The 20,944-nt window shown below is 43.2% G+C and overlaps 1 protein-coding gene across 12 annotated transcripts in view; it reads left to right on the top strand.

Moving 5' to 3' along the window:
• Window positions 1–20,944, top strand: part of Mapkap1 (MAPK associated protein 1) — a 227,227-nt gene that overhangs the window by 183,903 nt on the left and 22,380 nt on the right. For 10 of the 12 annotated variants that reach the window (XR_007104884.1, XM_047523963.1, XM_047523958.1 and 7 more), the window contains 2 exons: window positions 3,723–3,863; window positions 19,510–19,647. Coding sequence is in view for 11 of the 12 variants with exons in the window: in XM_047523963.1 (XP_047379919.1) it covers window positions 3,723–3,863; window positions 19,510–19,647 (279 nt within the window). In the remaining variant the exon portion in view is untranslated. The remainder of the gene's footprint in view (window positions 1–3,722; window positions 3,864–19,509; window positions 19,648–20,944) is intronic. The other 2 variants (XM_047523959.1, XM_047523962.1) reach the window with 1 other exon arrangement.

The raw sequence follows: 20,944 nt of genomic DNA on the forward strand, positions 1-20,944 counted from the left end.
TTTCTTCAGGTGTTGGTCTTTACATATAGTGGCCATGGCGTGTCTCTTCTGTGGGCACTTCTCTCTGCCTCGAAGTTTCTGATGTGTTCTGCAGCCTGGCTGGGAGGAGGAGGGGTTGCATGTTGCATGCACACACAGACGTGCCCCTCCAAGCAGTGGCACTCTTGGGCCTCATCTGAAAAATGACGCTGGGGCTCCAAGTCCAGCATTTGTTCCCGTTCAGCAGTTCACGTGCTTTGGAGTGAACAGCATGAGCTGGAGGCGAGTGCAGGACTGCCCCTTCCCTACTCCCCCAGGTGCTGTTGCCCTTCTGATCATAAAAGCAAACACACCCCTTGTCAGCGGGGGCAGGGCTCAGAACTCACTCGAGTATCAGGGTGACTTCAGTCCTCAAATGGGATGTGAATTTACACTGGCAGAGAGGAGAAGGTCAATGCACAGAGCATTAGTGTGCTGAGCCGGCTCCAGCTCTAGAAGGCTTGAGCAAAATTAATATAAGGACATTGACAAGCCTTGCTGGTTATTCCATAGCTTTAAGACCTCTACTAAAATCCTATCATCTCATCTGCCCATTATTAACATTTCAGCAAAATATAAAGTTTTCATTAATCTCCCACAGCAAATTTAGGAGTGCAAACTGGCACTTGTTTGAGCTTTTAGGACTACATTAGCTGGTGTATTAAACAAAATATGTCATTCTTCAGTAGCTTCTGTAAGAAGCTAAATCAATTTCCAGCCATATTTATGCACCACTTTATCTAAAAGCATCTGAATTATCATTTACAGCTAAGATGCTTTATTAGCAGCTGGCATTGAGATTGCTCAGTAAAAAATTATATGTCACTTTATAGTAATTTTTAAATTGGTTTTAATCCAACATCATAAAATGTAAAAATCTTAAGTGTGGATTTCTTTCTTTTAGTAATTGGCATTTTAGCCAATTTGATTTCCAAATCAAATACCTGCAATATTTAAAAAATATTAATTAGTAAAGAAAACAGAAGTTCTGGATTTCAGAGCTAAGTTATATCTAATGCATTTCCTCAGAAAAGAGGGCTTTAAACAACTTTTTAAACATTAAAGAATTTTAATATTTTATTAAAATTCCCTGTAACTCTCATGTATAAAAATGTTCTAAAATAAAAATAAACTCCTTTTGGCAGTTAAGTGTCAGTAATAATATAGATTGGAACAAGTGAATGATTATTCTAAACTCTTAACTTCTAGCCAGCCTTTCAGGTCAGATGTGGACACTGTTCAAGAGATGGTGGCAACTGTGACTATGACACCTCTGTGCAAAGTTGCAGGTATTGCAAAGAAATGAAATGGGTCACATGGTGGCCCCTGCAGATGTGTCCGAGCAACATGATGTGGGTTAAGTCACGCAGCCTCTCTGACCATCGCCTTCCTGTGGACATGGCACCCAACCATATTCATTCAGTAACTTCTCATCAAGCTCTTGCTTCCTCTGCACAGTAGCACTGGCAGGATCTGGGCTGCAGTGGTGAGCAAAGGAGTTGTGTGCCTGCCCTTGAGGGGCCTACAGTCTAGTGGCAGACAGTAGACTACCTGTGACAGAAAGACACAGGACACAGTGGCATAAAGAGCCAAGCTCACATGGGGGCCTGGGGTCAGGGAACATTTCCCTGGAGCACCACTTGAGCTAAGCTCTTCTGGAGGCCTAGAGAGATAGCAGGAGGGAACGGGAAGGGGAGAAGGATTTCCTGGGCAGCGAGGAGAGCATGTGCAAGATGCTCCAACATGGAACTCAGTTGGCATCCCACATCCTTACCAAGTGGAAGACCTTATTGAGGGTGCTGAAACTGACCCAATTTGGAAACAACTCTAGTATCTGAGTTCAGTGTAAAAGCATCATTAACCAACTTCTTGAAAAACTTGACTTGTAGGTAGTGATTATGGGAAAGAAAAGCATTTAATTGTCAGACTACCAGTTACGTAACAGATTTTCCCAGTTTGATACCCAAGTCTATAGTTTTCTGTTCTTCCAGCTTATCTGGATTTCCCTATGGGTGCTCCACACAAGGCCTGTGGCCATGCTCTGGTTGACCTCTGCTAGAGTGGTACTCCCCTTACCCCCAGAAGGCACCAGCAGCCACACCTTCAGAAGAAGTGCACATTTCAGACTCTAGGGACCAAGGGATAGTTTGCCTTTGTGTAGTGTGGCCTTGGGCATGTTACTTGGCCTCCCAAGGTCTCAGGTTCATCATCTGTATAGGATGGAAAATCCAGGACCTACAGGTTATCATGAGGCTTAAATGCAGTAACAGGTATGATGTACTTAACACCATGCTTGGCACATAGTAAGTCCTTGTCCCTACCAGCTATTACCTACTTGATAAGATTTAGCAAGTGTGCCAGTTGCCGGTACTGCTTGCAGGAGAAGGTACAGACGTGAGTAAAAAACTTTACTCATCTTCACAAAGCACCCCTATTAGGACAAAGCAACCACTAAACAATTCTAGTGCAAGGCTGAGCATCATCCTCTCAGACAATTGAATAAAAAAATCATGACTGCTGTTTCTTAAGCTTATTACCTATTAGATTCTTTAAATGAACTGTGTCTGTGAGTGGCAGAAACTGGAGATCAGAAAGGTAAAGTTGCTTGTTCAAGATCACACAGCAAGTTGGAGGCAGAGCCTGGAATTGAGACCAGATCTACCTGACTCTGCTGTCCAGTATCCACCAACTATTGTGAAACTTGCTGCCAGTGAGATCCATCAGAAAAGGATTCATAGGAAGGTAGAGTTTGAGCTAGCCCAGGGGAAGAGACAGATTTTGAGAGCTCTAGGGTGAGGGTGGAGGGAGTATTCTAGGCCAGGGGCACTGCGTGAGCTCAGGGTAGAAGCAGAAAACCCGGAGCCTTGTGCAGTCTGGGAACAAGAGAAGAGCTAGGAGAAGGCACGTGTGAGGAGTGACAGGGTTGAGGAGTCATGTTTCAGCCAGATTGTGGGCTGCCTTGATTGCTTGTCTGGAAAAAAAAGGATGCTCCATTCAGGAGGCCCTGGGAAGCCAGGGAAGGTTCTGGAGCACCAGTCTTCCTGTTTGTCTCCCATGTCACATATCACAATACTTAGCATGCACAAAGCTCTCAGGAAACATTTGGTGAGTGAATGAATGATCAAACCTTTGGAAAGATGAATCAGAAAGTCTTGTGGTGCAAAGGGAGCCTGGCGGCCAGGCCCCAGCGAAGACTGTCACAGACATCCAAGCGCCAGCAGGCTTCCACCTGACCCATCAGAGACCGTGGGGCGCAAGGCGGGGAAGCCATTCAGCAGACAGCTGGGGAATCCTGGAAAGGACAGGGATTCTTCAAGGAACATGAATTACTTCTCTGATCAGGAAAATCACATTTAGAAGAAAGGCAAGAGGTCTGGCCACCCATGCTCTTGTGATTTTGACTGAGTCTCATGGAGACTGAGCTGCTCACTGAGAACAAGCAGGGATTTTTCTATCCTCCTATCCTACTGCCCAGCCAAGGGCCTGGCGTAGAATAGGCAGTGTTTGTGGAATTAATTGTTGAATGATTAATATGTTACCATCCTCTGTTTACTGGAATGGCATTATTAAGTCACTGCTCAGGCTTTTCTTCTCTAAATTAAATAGCCCATATTATTTTAATTTATCCCAAAGCATTTTGAGCAGACACCATTTGCCAAGCCTCATGTATCTTTATGTGTTAAAGTGCTTTTTTCCCCCCCCAGGTTCAAGGGCAGACGGGGTTTTTGAGGAGGATTCACAAATTGACATAGCTACAGTACAGGATATGCTTAGCAGCCACCATTACAAGTCATTCAAAGTCAGCATGATCCACAGACTACGATTCACAACCGACGTACAGTTGGGTAAGTACATGGACAGGTGGTGAACTCAGCTCCTTATATCAGTAGTTCACGTAGAAACGGGGAAAGCAGCAACACAAAACTTTTATGTGACCTGAACAATTAAAGGTAATATGTCAGCTGGGGACAGTGGCACACATCTGTAATCCCAGCAACTTGGGAAGCTGAGGCAGGAGGATTGTAAGTTTGAGGCCAGTCTCAGCAACTTAATAAGACTCTGTCTTAAAATAAAAAATAAAAAGGACTGGGGATATAGCTCAGTGGTAAAGCACCCATGGGTTCAGTCCCTAGTTCCAAAAAAATTTAAAAAGCTAGTTTGTATTCTAAGAAAACGTTAAATGATGATGAAATTTGAAGTTCATCTTTTTCCCACCTCTCTGCTCTGTTTTGTGTCTTATTTATGAAGCAGATTAGAATAGAGCTAACTGGAGACTCTCTTCAAGCTGATTGACTTTGGTGAAGTTCCGTGATCTTTTCATTCTGTAGTTCTGTCGTCAGGCCTGTTGTGTGACGTCACCTCTGCCTTTTGTTACTCAGTGAACTCGTTGCTTATTCATTCGGGAAGTTTTGTCAGCATCTCAGAGGTTATATTTGATTCTCACCAGATTATCTGGAACTGACTTTGAACAAATATTTGCAGTTAATTGTTAATTTAGCAGAAATACTAAATTCTGTTTATACTGAAGCCCAACCGGAATAGAAAAAGCATCATAATAGTAATATTAATACATGATCGACATTGTCATCATCATCATCATGGATACCATTTCCAGGGAGCCACTGAATATTAGTCACTGTGCCAGCGCTTTACATGTACTACTTTACTACCTAAAACGTAGGTCCTTTCACTGTCCCCATCTAACAGAGAACGTAACTAAAGTACAAAGAGATAGTCTCATCCATCTCACAGGGGCTGATGGCGTCAGAGCAGAACCCTGGGGTGCACCTGCTCCCTAATAAAGGGACTCCACATGTGGTTGTGGGGAGGAGGACCTGGTAGGGATGCCAGTTCTGTCAGTCAGGAGGCCAAACCAAATCCTCCTGCCTCTGCCACATTGCCCCTTCCTGGCACTTGTGTGCTTCCTGCATAGAAGGAAACAACTTAAATTCTAATTCTAGGGCTCACTAATTTTAAGTTTCTACAAATGCTTTGTTTTTCCATAAATTCTTTTCTGATGTTGGCATTACTCTAAACCTGGCTAACATGTAATAAGCCTCAAAAATCTCACATATTCCTTCCAACTTGATTGACAGGAACTTTTAGCCTACTGATAGCACAGCTTAATAATTAAGAGATGGGCCAGCGAACCTCGCCGAGCATCAATTGTAGCTGTATCCATAACTAGCCATGTAACCACAAGCCAGGGTCCATCTTTCTGGGCCTCAGTTCTGCCCTGTTCAGATGAGACTGTTGGCAGCACCAACTTCCAAGGATTTCTGGGGGCACAGAAAGCAGTGGGTCAGTGGTGTGTGAGGGCACGCTGCTAGTCAAGAGACAGTGTGGCACAGCGCTTAGAGGATGGACTCGGCAGTCAAAGCCTAGCTTCAGACCCTGGCTGGTTTATTAGCTGTGTTGCCACTGGCGAATGATGCAGAGCCCCAATTTCCTCATCTGTAAAATACAGATAATGATAGTCCCTATCTCTTAGCGTAATTATGAGGATGAGTTGTCACAGCAGATGCAGAATACTCAGAAAGGTGCCTGGTAAGGCAAGTGCTTGGTAAACAGTAGCTGCTAGGGGTCTATGGTGCAGCTCAGTGGTAGAGCGCATGTGCGAGGCCCTGGGTTCAATCCCCAGCACCAGAAAGGTAACACACACACAAACCCAAACATTAGGTGCTAGGATGATGATGATCCTAACAAATTAAATAAACTAATAAGTAACTCTGAACCAAAATATAGAACCTACCTTCCCCTGCTATCTATACTTGTATTGTCTCATCAAAAACACAACAAAAGGTTACGGTATCACTCACCTGTAATCCCCGTGGCTTGGGAGGTTGAGGCAGGAGGATTGCGAGTTCAAAGCCAGCCTCAACAACTCAGTGAGGGCCTAAGCAATTCAGTGAGACCCTATCTCTAAATAAAATACAAAAAAGGGCTGGGGATGTGGCTCAGTGGTTAAGCGCCCCTGGGTTCAATACCCAGTACTGGAAAAAAAAAAAAAAAAAAAAAGGCAACTTTACAACTGAAGTGGTAAAATTATTTATTTAATATATAAAGTTGCTTTGTGCTTTGTGTTATTCACCCTGGGGCTCTTTTCCTGATAACCTTCATAGAACTAAAAATAAGACTACTCAAAAAGAAGCCAGATCTCTTAGCTTAGGGATGTAGCCCAGTGGTAGAGTACTTGCCTACCACAACATCAGTTTGTTTGGCAGTGTTACTTGCTCAGTAGCAAAAGGCTCTGCTTTTTCTGTGTGGCCCTAGTTTTAAGAAGTCCAATAAGTAGTCCAGCTTTGGTCAAGACAGAGGCCCAAGGCAGAGTTGTTCCTTAGGGGGCATGATCAGCAAATTGTTTTTCCATTGTGTGAAAAGCAGTACCTAGGAACCATAATAGGTCCTGGGCTTCTCTCCCCGCTTTTTTTCTAAAGGAAAAAGACAAATTTTATTCCCCAGATTCTGACTTATATATTCCAAAGGAAAAAGTACACAGAAGAATCTATGGGAGAAGCCAGCTATGCACTCATTCGGGTTGACTTTGAGTTCCAGTCTTGCCACTTGCCCACAGCCAACCTGGGTAAGGCCCTTTGTTTTCAACCTTAGTTTTTTCCATTTATAAAATGAGGATTGTAGTGTTTACTTTTTTAAAATATTTTTTAGTTGTAGTTGTCAATGGATCTTTATTTTATTTGTTTGTTTATTTTTATGTGGTGCTGAGGATCAAACCCAGTGCTTCACATAAGTGCTCTATCACTGAGCCACATCCCCAACCCTGTAGTTTTTACCTTTTAGGTTCACATGAAAGTGGCCCAAAGAATTGTATTCTAAATGGTGTAGCTTAGAGATGGTGTTATCACTGTCATTACTGTTTATTTTGCCCATTGCCATCTCTCCTAGTCCCCCATCTTGTAGGTATTGAACCAGATCACTCAGGTTAGGTGGTGGCCCTCCTGGCAGTTCTACTTGTGGCCACAGTGAATACCAGAGAGGTATAAATGGATGGAACCAGGGATGCAGGTATCTCTCCCCAAAGCCGTGGTTCTCTGGAGGGAGGTCCCAGTCACCTCCGGATGCTTCCAGTGGTATGCATGGTGCCCCCTGGTGGGTATTCACAGTTCTGGGGAGTTTCTAAAACAAATGGCATTAGATCCTGTTCTGGATCTAAGCTTAGTCTTTAACATTAAAAGCAGAAGTTCAATTAGTAAGTCCTAAGGAGTTTTGTGACCACAGGATAAACCATACCCATGAGTATTGTATCATACTGAGTGAATAAGCTTTTTTCCTCCATAGATTAGGTCGTGTGTTTAACTTCAAACTTTCTCCCTCCTTACAAAGCATGTGACAGCCCCCTTTACTCTCACAAAACCAACAAAAACCTGCACAGCAATCCCGAAATTCTTTCCTTCATTTCTGCAAAATACAGGGCAGCAAATAGTCCTTTATGAACATTCAAGTGAGCAGCTGGATTCTGAGATCAGTAAATAATTTATTTTATTTCACCTGACTAGCCAGGTGCTTCAGATCTTTCTTGACACTGATGGATGGTCTCCTCTGCCCGTCCATCCTGTGTCATTCAGAACAGAGATTTCATGTGGCCCCTGAGGCAAGTCCTTCTAAGTGGCAAGTGTTCGTGTGCAGCATTTACCCAGCTTCCCTGCTGATTCCACAGGAAGCCACCGTCCACACTGAGTCCATGGTTGTGAAAGCACACAGCAGAGGAGAGGAATTTTCAGGCTGTGCTCTGTCACTGCAGCTGCTTGTCTTCTGTGGGGCAGGAGGGACTGACTGGTGCTCCAATTCTACCATCTGCCGTTTGTTTTGTTTTTTCTTTTCTTTTTCTTTCTTTTTTTCTTCTTCTTTTTTTTTTTTTTTTTTTTTTTCCTTTTCTTTTCTTAAACTTTGAGACTGAGTCTCACTGAGTTGCTTAGGGCCTCTCTAAGTTACTGAGCTTCCCCTGGCATTTGGGATCCTCCTGCCTCAGCCTTCCAAGCCACTGGGATTACAGATGTGCCCTATCATGCCTAACTCAAGATCTGATCTTTTTTTTTTTTTTTTTTTTTTTTTTTTTTTTGCGGTGCTGGGGATCAAACCCAGGGCCTTGTGCTTGCAAGGCAAGCACACTACCGACTGAGCTATCTCCCCAGCCGTAGATCTGATCTTTTAAAATGATATTAACAAATATAACTTTTTTAAAAACTCTTATTATTTATCAAGTGTTTAGTATGTGTCAGGTGCTTTGTTAATCACTTTTTTTATATGTATTGGCACTTGAAATCATAGCACTATTATTAGCTATTTACTGACATACTCATTTTTTACATGCAAAAATGGGTGTAGGGGAACATCTAGTAAGTGGTAGAGCTGGGATCAGAACCCAAGACTCTGAGGCCGAGTCCTGAGCCTGACTGCTGACTGCATTATGTCCTAGGTGTAGATCATTGTTGTGTTAATACTCTTGTTAGTTCTGTGACAAATGACAGTGAGCAAACCACTTTCACCAGTCAGTACACATAGCACATGGATATTGCAGTTCCATTTCATGACTGACAAAACTGAGGCTTGAGGGAGTTAATGAAGTAATGTAGTATGTGTAAAGCATTTAGTTTAACTGGCACATAGATGGTACTTGATAAGCACTTCCCTTCAGCTGATTGATTGGTAGGGGGTGCTGATAGAGCTGTGTAGGAAAGGTGAAATCAGGCCTGGGCCAGAGAGAAGAAACCTAATCTGAGCATCAGAACTGGAACAGAAACCAGTCCCTTACCCAAGCCCAATCCATCACACCCGAGATGCTGCAGTCATTCATAGTTTGGCCTTCTCAAAACAAGTGATTCCTGCTAGTTGGCTAGTTCCAAAACTTGACACATCCTTTTCTCTTCTCTTTCCTGGTTCTGGCAGTGTGTGTCCTCCTCCATTCTCCTTTAAACATTTTTTAAAAATTCTCTGTACTTCTTCCCTCTGTGCCCAAACCTAATCTCACAGTCCTTTCCTATGCAGTCCTATAACCAACCCCTACCAATCAGTTCAACAATTTGATTCTTAAATTGATGTCTGTTTGCCATTCCTGTTCTACAAGTCTGGAAAGTTCAACAAACAAAGTCATCATGCCTGACCACTTCTGTATTTCTCTAAAACATTCTTGGAATATTTCTTCTTATCCACTTCCCCTCTGGGCTGAGCCTAAAAGAGCAGGTGCCCCTTAAGTATAGACCTTGCCTGAGTTCCTAATACCGAGTTGAAGCTATTTTCATTAACCTGATCTCCCATTTGCCTTGTCCTGTACCTGACTGTTTGAAGGAGATCAGTCACTGAAACAGGGTGCTACGCAAAAGTGCCAAGGCTAATATCAGGAAGTAGGTGTAGGAGACAGTGAAATTGAAAAGGTTGAATGGTAAATGCCAGCTGTCACCTAGGAAGCCTATAATACTAGGCATTTGTTGGCTGCCTGGCCAAAGATGAATTATAGTGCCCCAGGCAAGGGACTACCCAAAAACCAGGGCGAAGACTTCACTACAAAGCACCCTAAAATGGCGATTCTAATTGACCATGTATCAGAGTCCCTGGCCTCATCCAAGTACCTGGCCTCATCCCACACCTGCTGGCTCAAAATTCCCTTAATTTTGGTATTTGGGAAACACAACTCAGTATTGCAAGGACTCTTGCACCCCTTTTTCTTTCATCATGCTTGTTTTCACTGACTGAACCAGTCGGGCTGGTTTTTTCCAATATGGGTCTCAGGCTGAGAAATGATTTGATGGTTGTAACACCTGTACTATCACACTTCCTTTGCCTTATCATTTGTCATTATGGACCCTTCCCATGTCATCAGAGACATATTACTCAACACATGATATGTCATGAATCCCATGTGTCATAATTGCATAATATAGCCCTATATAGAATATATAGATTCTATTGAGGATTTACAGATAAAGTGTATTAAATAACCTCTATTGAAAGGTTCCATGGTTACCTCCATTATCTCTTCATAAAATAATTCAGTATGTATATTCATAATACTGTGATCATGACAGTTATGTATCAGAAGTATCAAGTACCATACCACATATCTTAGAGAAGGCAGAAAGGTTTTACCTCTAATCAGATTGGTAACAGCTACCCAGAGTATTGTGCTGAGACAGCATCCCTAGCTGTGTATGAGGGCAACCTAAAGAAACTCTGTGATTGATTAAAAATGTCTGCCCTGGGCCTGAGCATGATGAGAGGCAGCAGATTTGCCATCTATTGTCTTCTCCACTTTATTTGTCCTACTGCAGTTATTATTTAACCCCCTAGTCAATCACGCAAGCCAGTACTCAATAATAATAATAATGAAGACTTCTTAGGATAAAAGGAAGACTTTATTGTACAGTGTTATTTTTCAGTTTACAGTCAATCACTACAAACCAGTACTCAATAATAATAATAATAATAATAATAATAATAATAAAAGAGACTTTTTAGGATAAAAGGAAGACCTTTTGTACAGTGTTATTTTTCAGTATACAAAATGCAAACTTAAGAACCATTTTAGCCACACAAGACTGAGTGAAAGCAAGCAGCTGCGGGCTGGACTTTACTGCTCCTCAGGCTACCTGACATGGAAACATTGTGGGGTGGCTGTGTGAATAAAGTATTTCCCTCATTAGCTTTTAGTGGGACCCCTATGGCGTACAGTTCAAGGTATTACATAATACATGTTCTTAGGAAGGAGATTGATCTTCCTTCCGTGTTTTCATTTCCTTGTTTCATTGAACATTAGGGAGATACCTGCTGGGGTTGTGGCTTAGTGGTAAAGCACTTGCCTAGCATGTGTGAGGCCTTCAGTTCAATCCCCAATAGTTGGGGTGTAGGGGAATACCATTTGCCACTCTAAGACTCTAAAGTGATCCTAAGGAGATATGCATCAGACCTGACTCCAAAATCCCTAGTGTATTCAGTAATTTGAGAACAGCAATTCTACTGTTAAGTGATTGTTCTGTCTTTACTTTGAAAACATTTCTGAACCAAAATTCAGCATTGTATTTAATACTAATGGACCTATAAGGTAGTAGGACAGACACTGTCAAGACTGCTTCCAGAAAATTCCTTTACCACATTAATGCTTAATGAAGTGGTTGGCTCAAGGGAAAAATCCCCTGACTGCAAATGTCAACAATTCTATGGACTTTTTATAACCACATATCTTCCTCTCTAATTTCCCGATCCCAGAGCCCCCTTTTTAAGAATTCCCATAGAGTAATCCAGGGTTACTCATGACAATGTGCCATGTTCTCTGGGTGGCTGAGAAAGAACTGAGTATTAGAAAAAATTGAGAAGCACTAGCATAATAGAACTAAGGGACCTGGCTTCCTGAGAGCTCACCTGAGGATCTATGTTCTTTTAATGACCCCTCATCCTTGGTGTTCGAGCTCCAGCAGCACAGCAGGGCCTGAACCTGGGGAAGATCCAGGTTGTCCCACTCTGTGAGTGACATGATAAATTCTCTTAGGGCATTACTACTTCCTGACTGACATCAAAAGCTCACCTGAGGTATCCATTCCCAAGGGAGTGTTTATGGTGACCTAACTATCCTCTACAGAAAGATCTTAGTCCTCGTGCAGAAACAGGTGCCATTGGGGCTAAACAGTTCCAGGTCCCTTTAGTGAGCCCTGCCCTGGTGCCCAGCCCTGTGCTGGGTACTGCTGGTCAGACATGCATAGACCGCCATTAGTTTGCTTGCATGCTAAGGACAAGTCTATGCAAGTGCACTCTCACCTCTCACCAAGTCTCTTACTGATCACACACTGGAACTGGCAGCTCTTAGCCCTGGCTTCCAGACAGTTTGGATGGTTAGCCCCTTGAATCAGTGATCCCGGGCACAGCATCCTACTTGATCTCAAGAAAGTAGGGCTCTACTGGGCTTTAATCATGCCCCAAATGATTTTGGGTGCATAACCAACTGCTGGATGGTGCTTTTTATATTGTGATGCACTTGATCAGTGTGTGAGTAGACCACTAGGCAAATAAATGCATTGTAAGGCAGGAAAACTGGTCTGTCGAAGCTCTGGCCTGGTGGTATGGAAATATGAATTATGGTTACAGCTCTGTCATTAATGGGTGACTTCAGAGAAGTCATGTCCTAACCCTGAGCCTCAATTTCTTCATATGGAAAGTAAAGCCCCAGACTGTGTGATCTCTAAGGTCTCATTAAGCCCAAAGAGCCTGTGTGTCTGATCCTGTGTGTAAATTCAGACAAGTTTCAAAGGCTTCCCTAACTGCTCTGTGGATGCTATCGATTGGTTGTGTATATTCAGCAAAATCCACTCTGGCCAAGAGTTGTTCAGTGGCTTTCCCCAGGGGGCTTTTCCAGGCTTTCATAGGCTCTAGGTAACCTGAAGACAAGAGGATTGTAGAATTGTATAAAAAGCCACTCCAGGATTTAACAACAGTGGGGCTTTTGTAGTCTTAGATTCAGAGTTGTAGGAAATTGATGAATGAACCACACAGCTCATGATGTCTAGGCAGATAAACAATAACTCAGGAAGTACGCTGAGACATGGAATGTTAAATGCCTGAATTATTGCTAAGGCGTTGCTTTATTTTGAGGGAGGTGAGTTTAAATGTGCCTTAGGACTGGATGTGCCTCCTGAGAGTCAAACATTTCCCTCTGGTAGAATGGAAACAACCAGTGGGTGGGGGTATTACTGGACTCAGTTGGACCTGGGCTTCAGTCCCCACTTTGCAGTTTACCAAGCCCGCTTGCTCTGTGCCAGTACATCATTTCGCCTTTCTAAATAAAGTTCATCTTTAATAATAATTTGAATAATAATGGATTGAGCTCTTCCTATACACCAGCGCATGCTAAGTGCTCCATGTACTGTGCTTTTCCATCTTCATCACACCCCAGGAGCTGGTGCTGTTGTCACCCTCATTTTACAGCTGAGGAAGCCCAGGCTCACCAAAAGTTTCCTTGCCCAGGCTAACCCCAGTGGGGATTAATGACCTGGTAACTTTACGGGGTGGGCGTTCTCTGGTACAAATGTTTCCCCAATTCCAGGTCTGAGAACATTTTATTTCTGACGCTGAATTGAACTCTTGGAGGTTGCTGAAAGAGATGTGCCCAGTGACACTTGGTGATGGGAGGTAATCAGAGGAATTCGTGGGGATGAAGGCATTGGGCCCCATCTGAACAGTTCTTCTGAGTCCTGGTGGGTGCTTCCAGGACTAGAGTGTAGAGCAGGCATCAGGGTGCAAGCCTCTGGTCCTTGTTCCTACTCCTCTGTGGCTCCCTGAGCTCCCCATCCTGACCTTCATCCCTGTCACATCCCTCAGCCCACTGCCTACCTCATTAGTCGCTGGACGTCCTGGTGGTGATAATAGCAGTAGTCATCACTACAGGCACTGTTAACAAGCACGTTTCATGCCTTTTACTTACTCTTCACAACAGCTCCATTTTACAGCAATTTGCCCAAAGTTACCTCGTTAGGACATAGGAAAGCTGATATTTGAACTTAGGACTTCCTGACTCCAAAGTCCCGGTCCCTAATCTCTTTGCACTGCTTACTTTCGGTGTAAAAGGGGTGAATGCTGCCTTCCTGATAGAGGCGTTAGGAGCCCTCGGCAAGCAGCTGGACACAGAAGGATCTAGCTCAGGAGCTGCCAAAAGTGGGTACTCTATCTGCGTTAGCAGAAGATGATATATGGTGCTAATTTCCTTTTATGGAAATCTTTTGGTTAGTTAAAAGAGACGCAGGTCCCCTTGTGATAACTCTAGAGCCTTGGACAAATAGTTTCCCTGGGGAGTTGTATATACATTAGAGTTGTGTTTTGTTTATTTTGAGCTGTCTTGTTAAGGAAGGATTTATATGCTGGCGTTGATGTAGGACAGCAATCAGGCCGTGTTTTCTGCCTTTGACAGTTGGTGTGATAGTTTGCTTCCAGTGAAGTTTGACTCACTGTATCTGGAAGCTGTCAGAAGTGGGAGCATGAAAAGGTCATGACGGATGGCGATGGATAAGTGGGTGGGGAGGAGAGCTGGTGGAGGAGACAGATGGCTTTCCTATTTCCCAGGGAAGGGCGGACCCTGGCCACTCCAGGCCCCTGTGTTTCCTCCTCACCTGCTGAAGCCGATGGGGGCAGGACTGGGGGCTACTGGGCACCATTTTTGACAGTGACACTGAGTTGGGTATAATAGAGCTCACAGGAACCCTTCCCAGCATCTCAGCCCCTTGGGTACCTGCAAACTGCTAAATGGAAGTATTCTTCAATTTAGGGTCACTTTTCATGATTGTCAAGTAAAAAAGTCAGTATACTTTCCTCCCCCACACTTTGAAAATTAGGAAAAGAAACTAAACTCTGAGATGGAAACCAAAAAGGTCAACTTTTAAAATAATTATTGGGCTGGGGCTGTAGCTCAGTGGTTTGATCCCCAGCACTGGGGGAAAAAAAAGATTATTTTAATTTTAATTTCTGTTGAGGTTTTTATTTTGGAAAAATACAGAAAAGGAAAGAATGTAACCCTACTGACTAGAGTTGACCTCAGTTACAGTTTGGGAACATATCCTTTTCATCTCCTTTCCATAAATATTTTCCTGCCCTTTTCATTGAGTGTGTATCATAAGAATTTTTTAAATTAGCTTTTTTTTTTTCTCCTTTTGGAGTGGGGATTGAACCCAGGGTACTTTACCACTAAGCTACATCCCCAGTCCTTTTTGTTTTTACTTGGGGATAGGATCTCACTAAGTTACTGAGACTGTCCTTGAACTTGCCATCCTACTGCTTCAGCCTCCCAGCCTGCTAGGATTACAGGTATGTGCCACTGCATGCAGCAAGTTAATCGTTTTTTATGCATAACTTTTCTTGGTTATGTGTTGACTATTTGATTTGGAGAAAACTAAATTTGACAGAATTGTGCTTCTGGGACTGGGGTTGTGGCTCAGTGGAAGAGCACTTGCCTAGCATGTGTGAGGCACTGGGTTCGATTCTCGGCACCATATATATAAATAAATTAAATAAAGGTTCGTTGACAACTAGAAAAATATTTTTAAAAAATCTGCTTCCTGTGTTTCCTTGGAAATACATTTATAATTTTAATTACTTTAATGCATAAATAATCCTTTAAGGAGTGCTTCTGCCTTTCCTTCAGAGATTTTACATAGAAATTTTAGCCAAGGAATACCATACGCAGTAGTCACAAGGAAGGATATTGATTGGATTTTGCACTCCAGTTTGCCACATATGAACAAAAGTCAGCATGTGCATTTGCTGGCACCTCTGAGCATTTACTTTTTCCTTTTTGAAAGTCAAGAGAGGAATCTAAGGGCAGCCTGGACAGTCTCCCCTTGTGTCTTCTTGACTCAAGTGGATGGGACCAGGCAGAGCCAGGGAAAGAACCAGGACTTGAGAACAAGACAGATCAGGGTTTGAAATGGCTTCTCCACTCGGAAACTCTCTGAGGCATGCACCTTCCACTTCACCACGGTCCGCTGTGTAAAACATCTGGCATGGTTCTTGGAGATAGTGTAATGACTGAGAGGATAGGTGCTAGAACTTCCTGGGTTCACATTCCTGCTTTGCCATTTAAGAGTTGGCTGATCTTGGGCAAGTTACTTGACCTCCCTGTATTTCTGTTTCCTCGTCTATAAAACAGATATGAACATAGGAACCAACTTCATAAGGTAGTTAGGAGATTTGAATCAGTGCACACAATGGACTCCTAACCATGCTTGTACATCACTGGTGTCAGTTAGTTGTGTTAAAATGCTGTAGGCACTTAATGGTGTCTGTAATTAGCATCAAACCTGTTGGGCCCAAGGAGAAGATTGCACCTGACGATTCCTGATGTGGAAGCCTGCTGAAGCAGGAATGGCAGTGAGCCTGCCAGGGCTGCAGCTTTGCTCTTGGCCGAGGTGGGCCTTGAGGAGGACGAGCCGCAGGGAACACGCCTCAGCAGTCCTTTTGGTGTCCCACCGTCACAGGGCAGAAGTGCTGCTTCTGGCACCTGATCTCACCTCCTCCCCTTAGCAGTGGAGAACCATCAGTGACAAGTGAGTGGCAGTCCCTCTGCTTGACCTCCCACTTGAAGGTTCCACTAACCGGCTTCCACAGTTGCCCCCCTCCACTGGACCACACCCTACATCAGTGTCCCCATCCCTGACATGGACTGTGGCTCTGTGGTCCCCCTCCGCCAAGCTGCTACCAACCTAAAGAAGACCCAGGTCTCCCAGCCAGGGAAACCTTGAGGCTGGGGCCTGTGCCTCTCTTCAGCAGCAGGGTCTAGGCCAGCTCAGCAAGTTAGGCTCACTGGGGCCCCTCCAGACTGGGTGCAGTGTTTGCCCAAGAAGAGCAAATAGGGCCCGTGGGACTGAGTGCTTAGCTTTAAAAGCTGAGAACTCACACACATCTCAAGTAGAGTGAGGTTATTTAATGTACAAAGGATTTTTCCCATCAGGAATGATTCCCCTACAGGTTCCTTTAAATAGTGACTCCTGGAGGCAGGCGAGAGTTTTACAGATCATTAACTACTTGACTGAAAGCCTGTGGGGCAGAAAAACTTCAAGCTCAAGTGTGGGGAGCCCCTGCCAATTACAGATCAATTCAAAATGAAGATAAAGTATCACTGGAACAAGAAGTCAGTGGGAAAATGTGATTCGATTCAGGGGGAAAAAAATCCAATTTACATGCGTCCTTTATGGAACACAATAGTTATTAAAGTGGTGTTCTACCTGTCTGCCCATCTTCAACCTATTGTGTTCTTTTCCCACATCTCCTTTCCTAAGTCCCCGTCTTGGGGTTCCTCTCTGCGAATAGTGACTGCACAGTAACCCCAAGAAAGGATGTCATTGGGAAAGTGCTCTTGTGGCCAGGCAGAGCTTAGGCAACTGATGCAGAGATACAGCCTGTAATGGATGAACCATACAGTAACAATTTGCAGATAAAAATAATAGAAGTTAAAGTGTACTTTACATGATAAAAGAAAGATGAAAGAGGACGAGAGTCTGTTACATCTGAGATGGTTACAAAAGTCCTGCTTTGTGAAGTAGGCTCTGTTGAAAAGATTGATGCAATGGGGAGTGACCTTGGCTTGGAGCAGGAGCTGGTGATGTATGTATGAGCATCCCTCTGCTAAATGGACCCAGATTTGTAGCACTAATATACATGGGAGCCCAGAACCAAACTCAGTACGGCAATAAATCAACAGCCACTTTGGGTGTCATTTCTGGTTTATATTCCACTATTGTTCTATCACTTTAATTCATGTCACTATCATCTTTTCATCTGGAACAGTTTTATATAATTTTCCAGTGGAGTTACCTGACAAATCCTATCAAATTAACAAGGTACATTAACAATATTGACTGACTGCAGCTTCAGGAGTTGCAGGGCCACAGAACAAAATTCTAAACCACCTTGCTTGGGTGATGATTTTTTTCTCTCTTTCTGAGAAAGGAATGTGGGGAAGGGTTTATTTCCACATAAGAAATATGCACATTTATTTTGCTCTGCTCATTCTGACTTTTACAAATGTCAAAATAAGAAGAAGAATAAGGAAGAAACACTTGGCGCGCGCGCACGCGCGCACACACACACACACACACACACACACACACACACTCACACTCTCTCTCACACACTCACTACCCACTCCCATGGCTTAAGTACTTTTCTTTCAGTAAACTATAGAAATGTCCACATCTTTTGCAATTAATGACCAAATTGGAGGCAAGAGTATAAATGGGTAGTTGTAATCTATTTTAAGTGAAATGTAATAAAATTGGTCTCCTGATACATTCTCACCCTCCTGAAATCATCTAGACCTGAGCATCCAGAGTCAATTGGACTTATGACATTATGCCTAATTGAAATATGATGTTCCTGAAATATGTCTGATGACAAATCCCAGTGTTTGATTAATTAAAAAACAATAAAATAAAAACCAATTGTTCCTCTTTACCCAAGACCACACATAATGACCAGGCTTAAGCACATCACTGCATTGTCCCCTCCAAAGACAGCAGGGCCCCTGTTCTCATTCGTCTGTCCACCAGCTTTTGCCTTTGACTAACTAGAATTTGGAATTAATCTATCCAAAAACTAAAATAGAAACAAATCACCAGGATTGGGTGTTTTATTTTTTAATTTCCAGTTTACTGTCAGACCCTGGTTCTTGTGTGTCTATATTTTGTTTTTTTGAGGTCTTTGGGGGAGGGTAGGCATTAATTAAGCCCTTTCTTTTATCTGCCTTTTCTTTTGGCTTACTGTTTTCTCATATTTTCTTCAAAATTTTCTAAGTGTGATCCATAGGATGAAATATGTTAACACCAATTGTTTTTTCTATTATAGTCTGTACACTTGATTATTGTAATTGTATCTTATGTCTTGACCTCCCTTTGCTGTGTTTTTTTGTTGTTGTTTTGGGTATTTTTTTTTTTTTTAACTTCGACCCTGACCTTTAAACTATGGCCTAAAAATTAATTACTTTAAGGTTCCATATGGGGCTCACTTCAGAGGGCGTATTAAAGGTTTTTGTCTCATTCGTGAACACATTCTTCAGTTTTCAGCAAAAGAAGAAAAAGAGTGCGTCTCGGTTAGATCACGGGCATCAAACTACAAGTGAGCACATGCTCCCGAGGTGCCCAGAGAACCACTGCTGTGTGTGTCCACACTGACACCAGGGTACCTTCTGTGCCAGAAGCTGCCTTTATTCTACAGACACCTTTATTCCCAGCCACTGTACAACCTGATATGTCTTTCACAGCCCTGACAGTAAAACCCAAAGTGCCAATATTTAACATTCTGGCTTCTGGCTCTGAGGTCCTTGTTGCATAAAGGGCATGTGAGATGCTGCATCTCTCCCTCACAGAGAGCCAGTAGCCTCCACAGCCTGAAGCCAGGCTCCAGTACTTGAACTTGGAAGCCTTTGTATGAAAGATCCTTTGATCCTCCCATGACTTCCTTTAAATATAGTTCCAGTAATTATTTAGTGTCCCAGAAGGAAAGAGATTTTTTTTTTCTTGTTTAATTAGTGTGCAAAAATTTTCCAGATCAGAAACTCTTCATGGGTAGCTTAGCTCTTTCAGCATAAGTAATATTAATCTGTCCATCCCAGATCATCTTTCAAAAAAATAATACTGATGAAAACTATTTTTAAATGACCCTGTTTTAGTTTATTTCATTAAATGTAGAAGTAATATAGTTAATAATCAGTAGGTAAATTCTATGTTATATCTAAAAGGCATGTTTACAAAGACCTTTTCATCTAGTTTTGGTTGTTATCCGCCCCCCGCCCATTCCATAGCTCACCCTCTCAGGAAACCAAACTGTGCAACTTTTCCATGCCTTCGGGAGTCTGTGGTGAGAAATCCCGCATTCCTCAGAGCCGGAAGACAGAGCTCTGGGCTCCTCCAGCTCAGGGTTGATAAAGCCGTTCAAATGATTACATTGAAATCACTTACTCCTTCCACTTCTCATGGCTTCTTTTTTGTCCTTCCCTTGGCCTTCCAGGTATCTCTGGAGACAAAGTAGAGATAGACCCTGTTACGAATCAGAAAGCCAGCACTAAGTTTTGGATTAAGCAGAAACCCATCTCAATCGATTCTGACCTGCTCTGTGCCTGTGACCTTGCTGAAGAAAAGAGCCCCAGTGAGTAGTCCCTTTTATTTATGTCTCCTCCTCTCTTTTCCCTCTCTTCCCCTGTGTGCTGGGTGCCAAGAGAATATATTGCCAGTGTGTCCTTTTTTCCTTGGGTCTGTTTAATTCATTACCAGAAATTTCTTTTAATCAGACAGGATTGTATTATGGTGCCCAGAGCCTGAAGTGAGCCCCCACCCTGTTCAGTCTTGATGGTGTAGAGAACCTCACAGCCCTACCCCAGGGGCTGGAGCATGGGGCAGATTTTTCCTGGAGTCCCATCTCACTGTGGGCTCTATCCCCTTCTCATTTGGCCAATCGGACCTGGACCTGCTTTCCTTCCATGCCAGATCAGGGGAACCGAGGGATTTTTTCCAGCTTCTAAAAGCTAGATTTAGATATCCATCACGCCAGAAGTGTCAGCACCTCCAGGTTATTGGCACCTGCATGACCTACCAGCTCATAATTCAAGTCCTGCCTGGCCCGACAGAGAGATCACTGCTGGGTTAGCATTCCTCCGCTTAAATGATCAAAGCAGATACAGTTTGGTTGTATATTTTGACATATTGTACTTTTGCAGTTAAGTAATTAGGTATAGTATATAGATTAATCAATCATTTTTAGGTCTTCAGTCTCATCAGGGGGCAGAAAGGACACACTGAAATTCCTCTACAGAGGGAAAAAAATTTAAACTATGTCAGAGTTTTCATGAGATGCCTGGAGAAGGCCATGAACAGTGGTTCTCAAATTCTGACACTACCAGCACTGCCTGCGTAGCCTGTCTAAGCTGCACCACAGAGCCCAGCCCAAGATACTGACTGGGCACTAGAGGTTTAGGTGGAGCATCTGATTTTTATTAATCCCCCATGTTTCAATGTACACAGAATTAGAGAACAAATGTGATTACATACTCAAAAGGAACAATAAGAAATGTCAAGGCCAGGAAGTATTTCATAGAATGCGGTTCAAGGTTGGGTTTTTTGTTTGTTTGTTTTTAGTTTTTTGTGGTTCAAGTTTTTGAGGTAATACTGACTGAAGAAGGGCCTCCAGAACGCTGAGCCCTCGTGGGGAGCTCACAGCCTGGGCAAATGCTGCATGGCCTCATTTATGGTTGGGCATTTAATTTCTTAGTCAAATTTAGCTATGCTGCACTTCATATTCTCCTCTCAATTCAGCCTCCAACTTAGCAAGAAGAGAGCACTTACTAGGGTACAAGGAAGGGAGGCCTCTGATTCTGCAAGATGGCTGCCAGAAGAGGCTGGGAGAGAACTGCCTGCTTCTCTGGGGGCCGTGCCCCATGGCTGCTGGA

The sequence above is a fragment of the Sciurus carolinensis genome, chromosome 14, assembly GCF_902686445.1.
Source record: "Sciurus carolinensis chromosome 14, mSciCar1.2, whole genome shotgun sequence".
In the NCBI taxonomy this organism is placed as follows: Eukaryota; Metazoa; Chordata; class Mammalia; order Rodentia; family Sciuridae; genus Sciurus; species Sciurus carolinensis.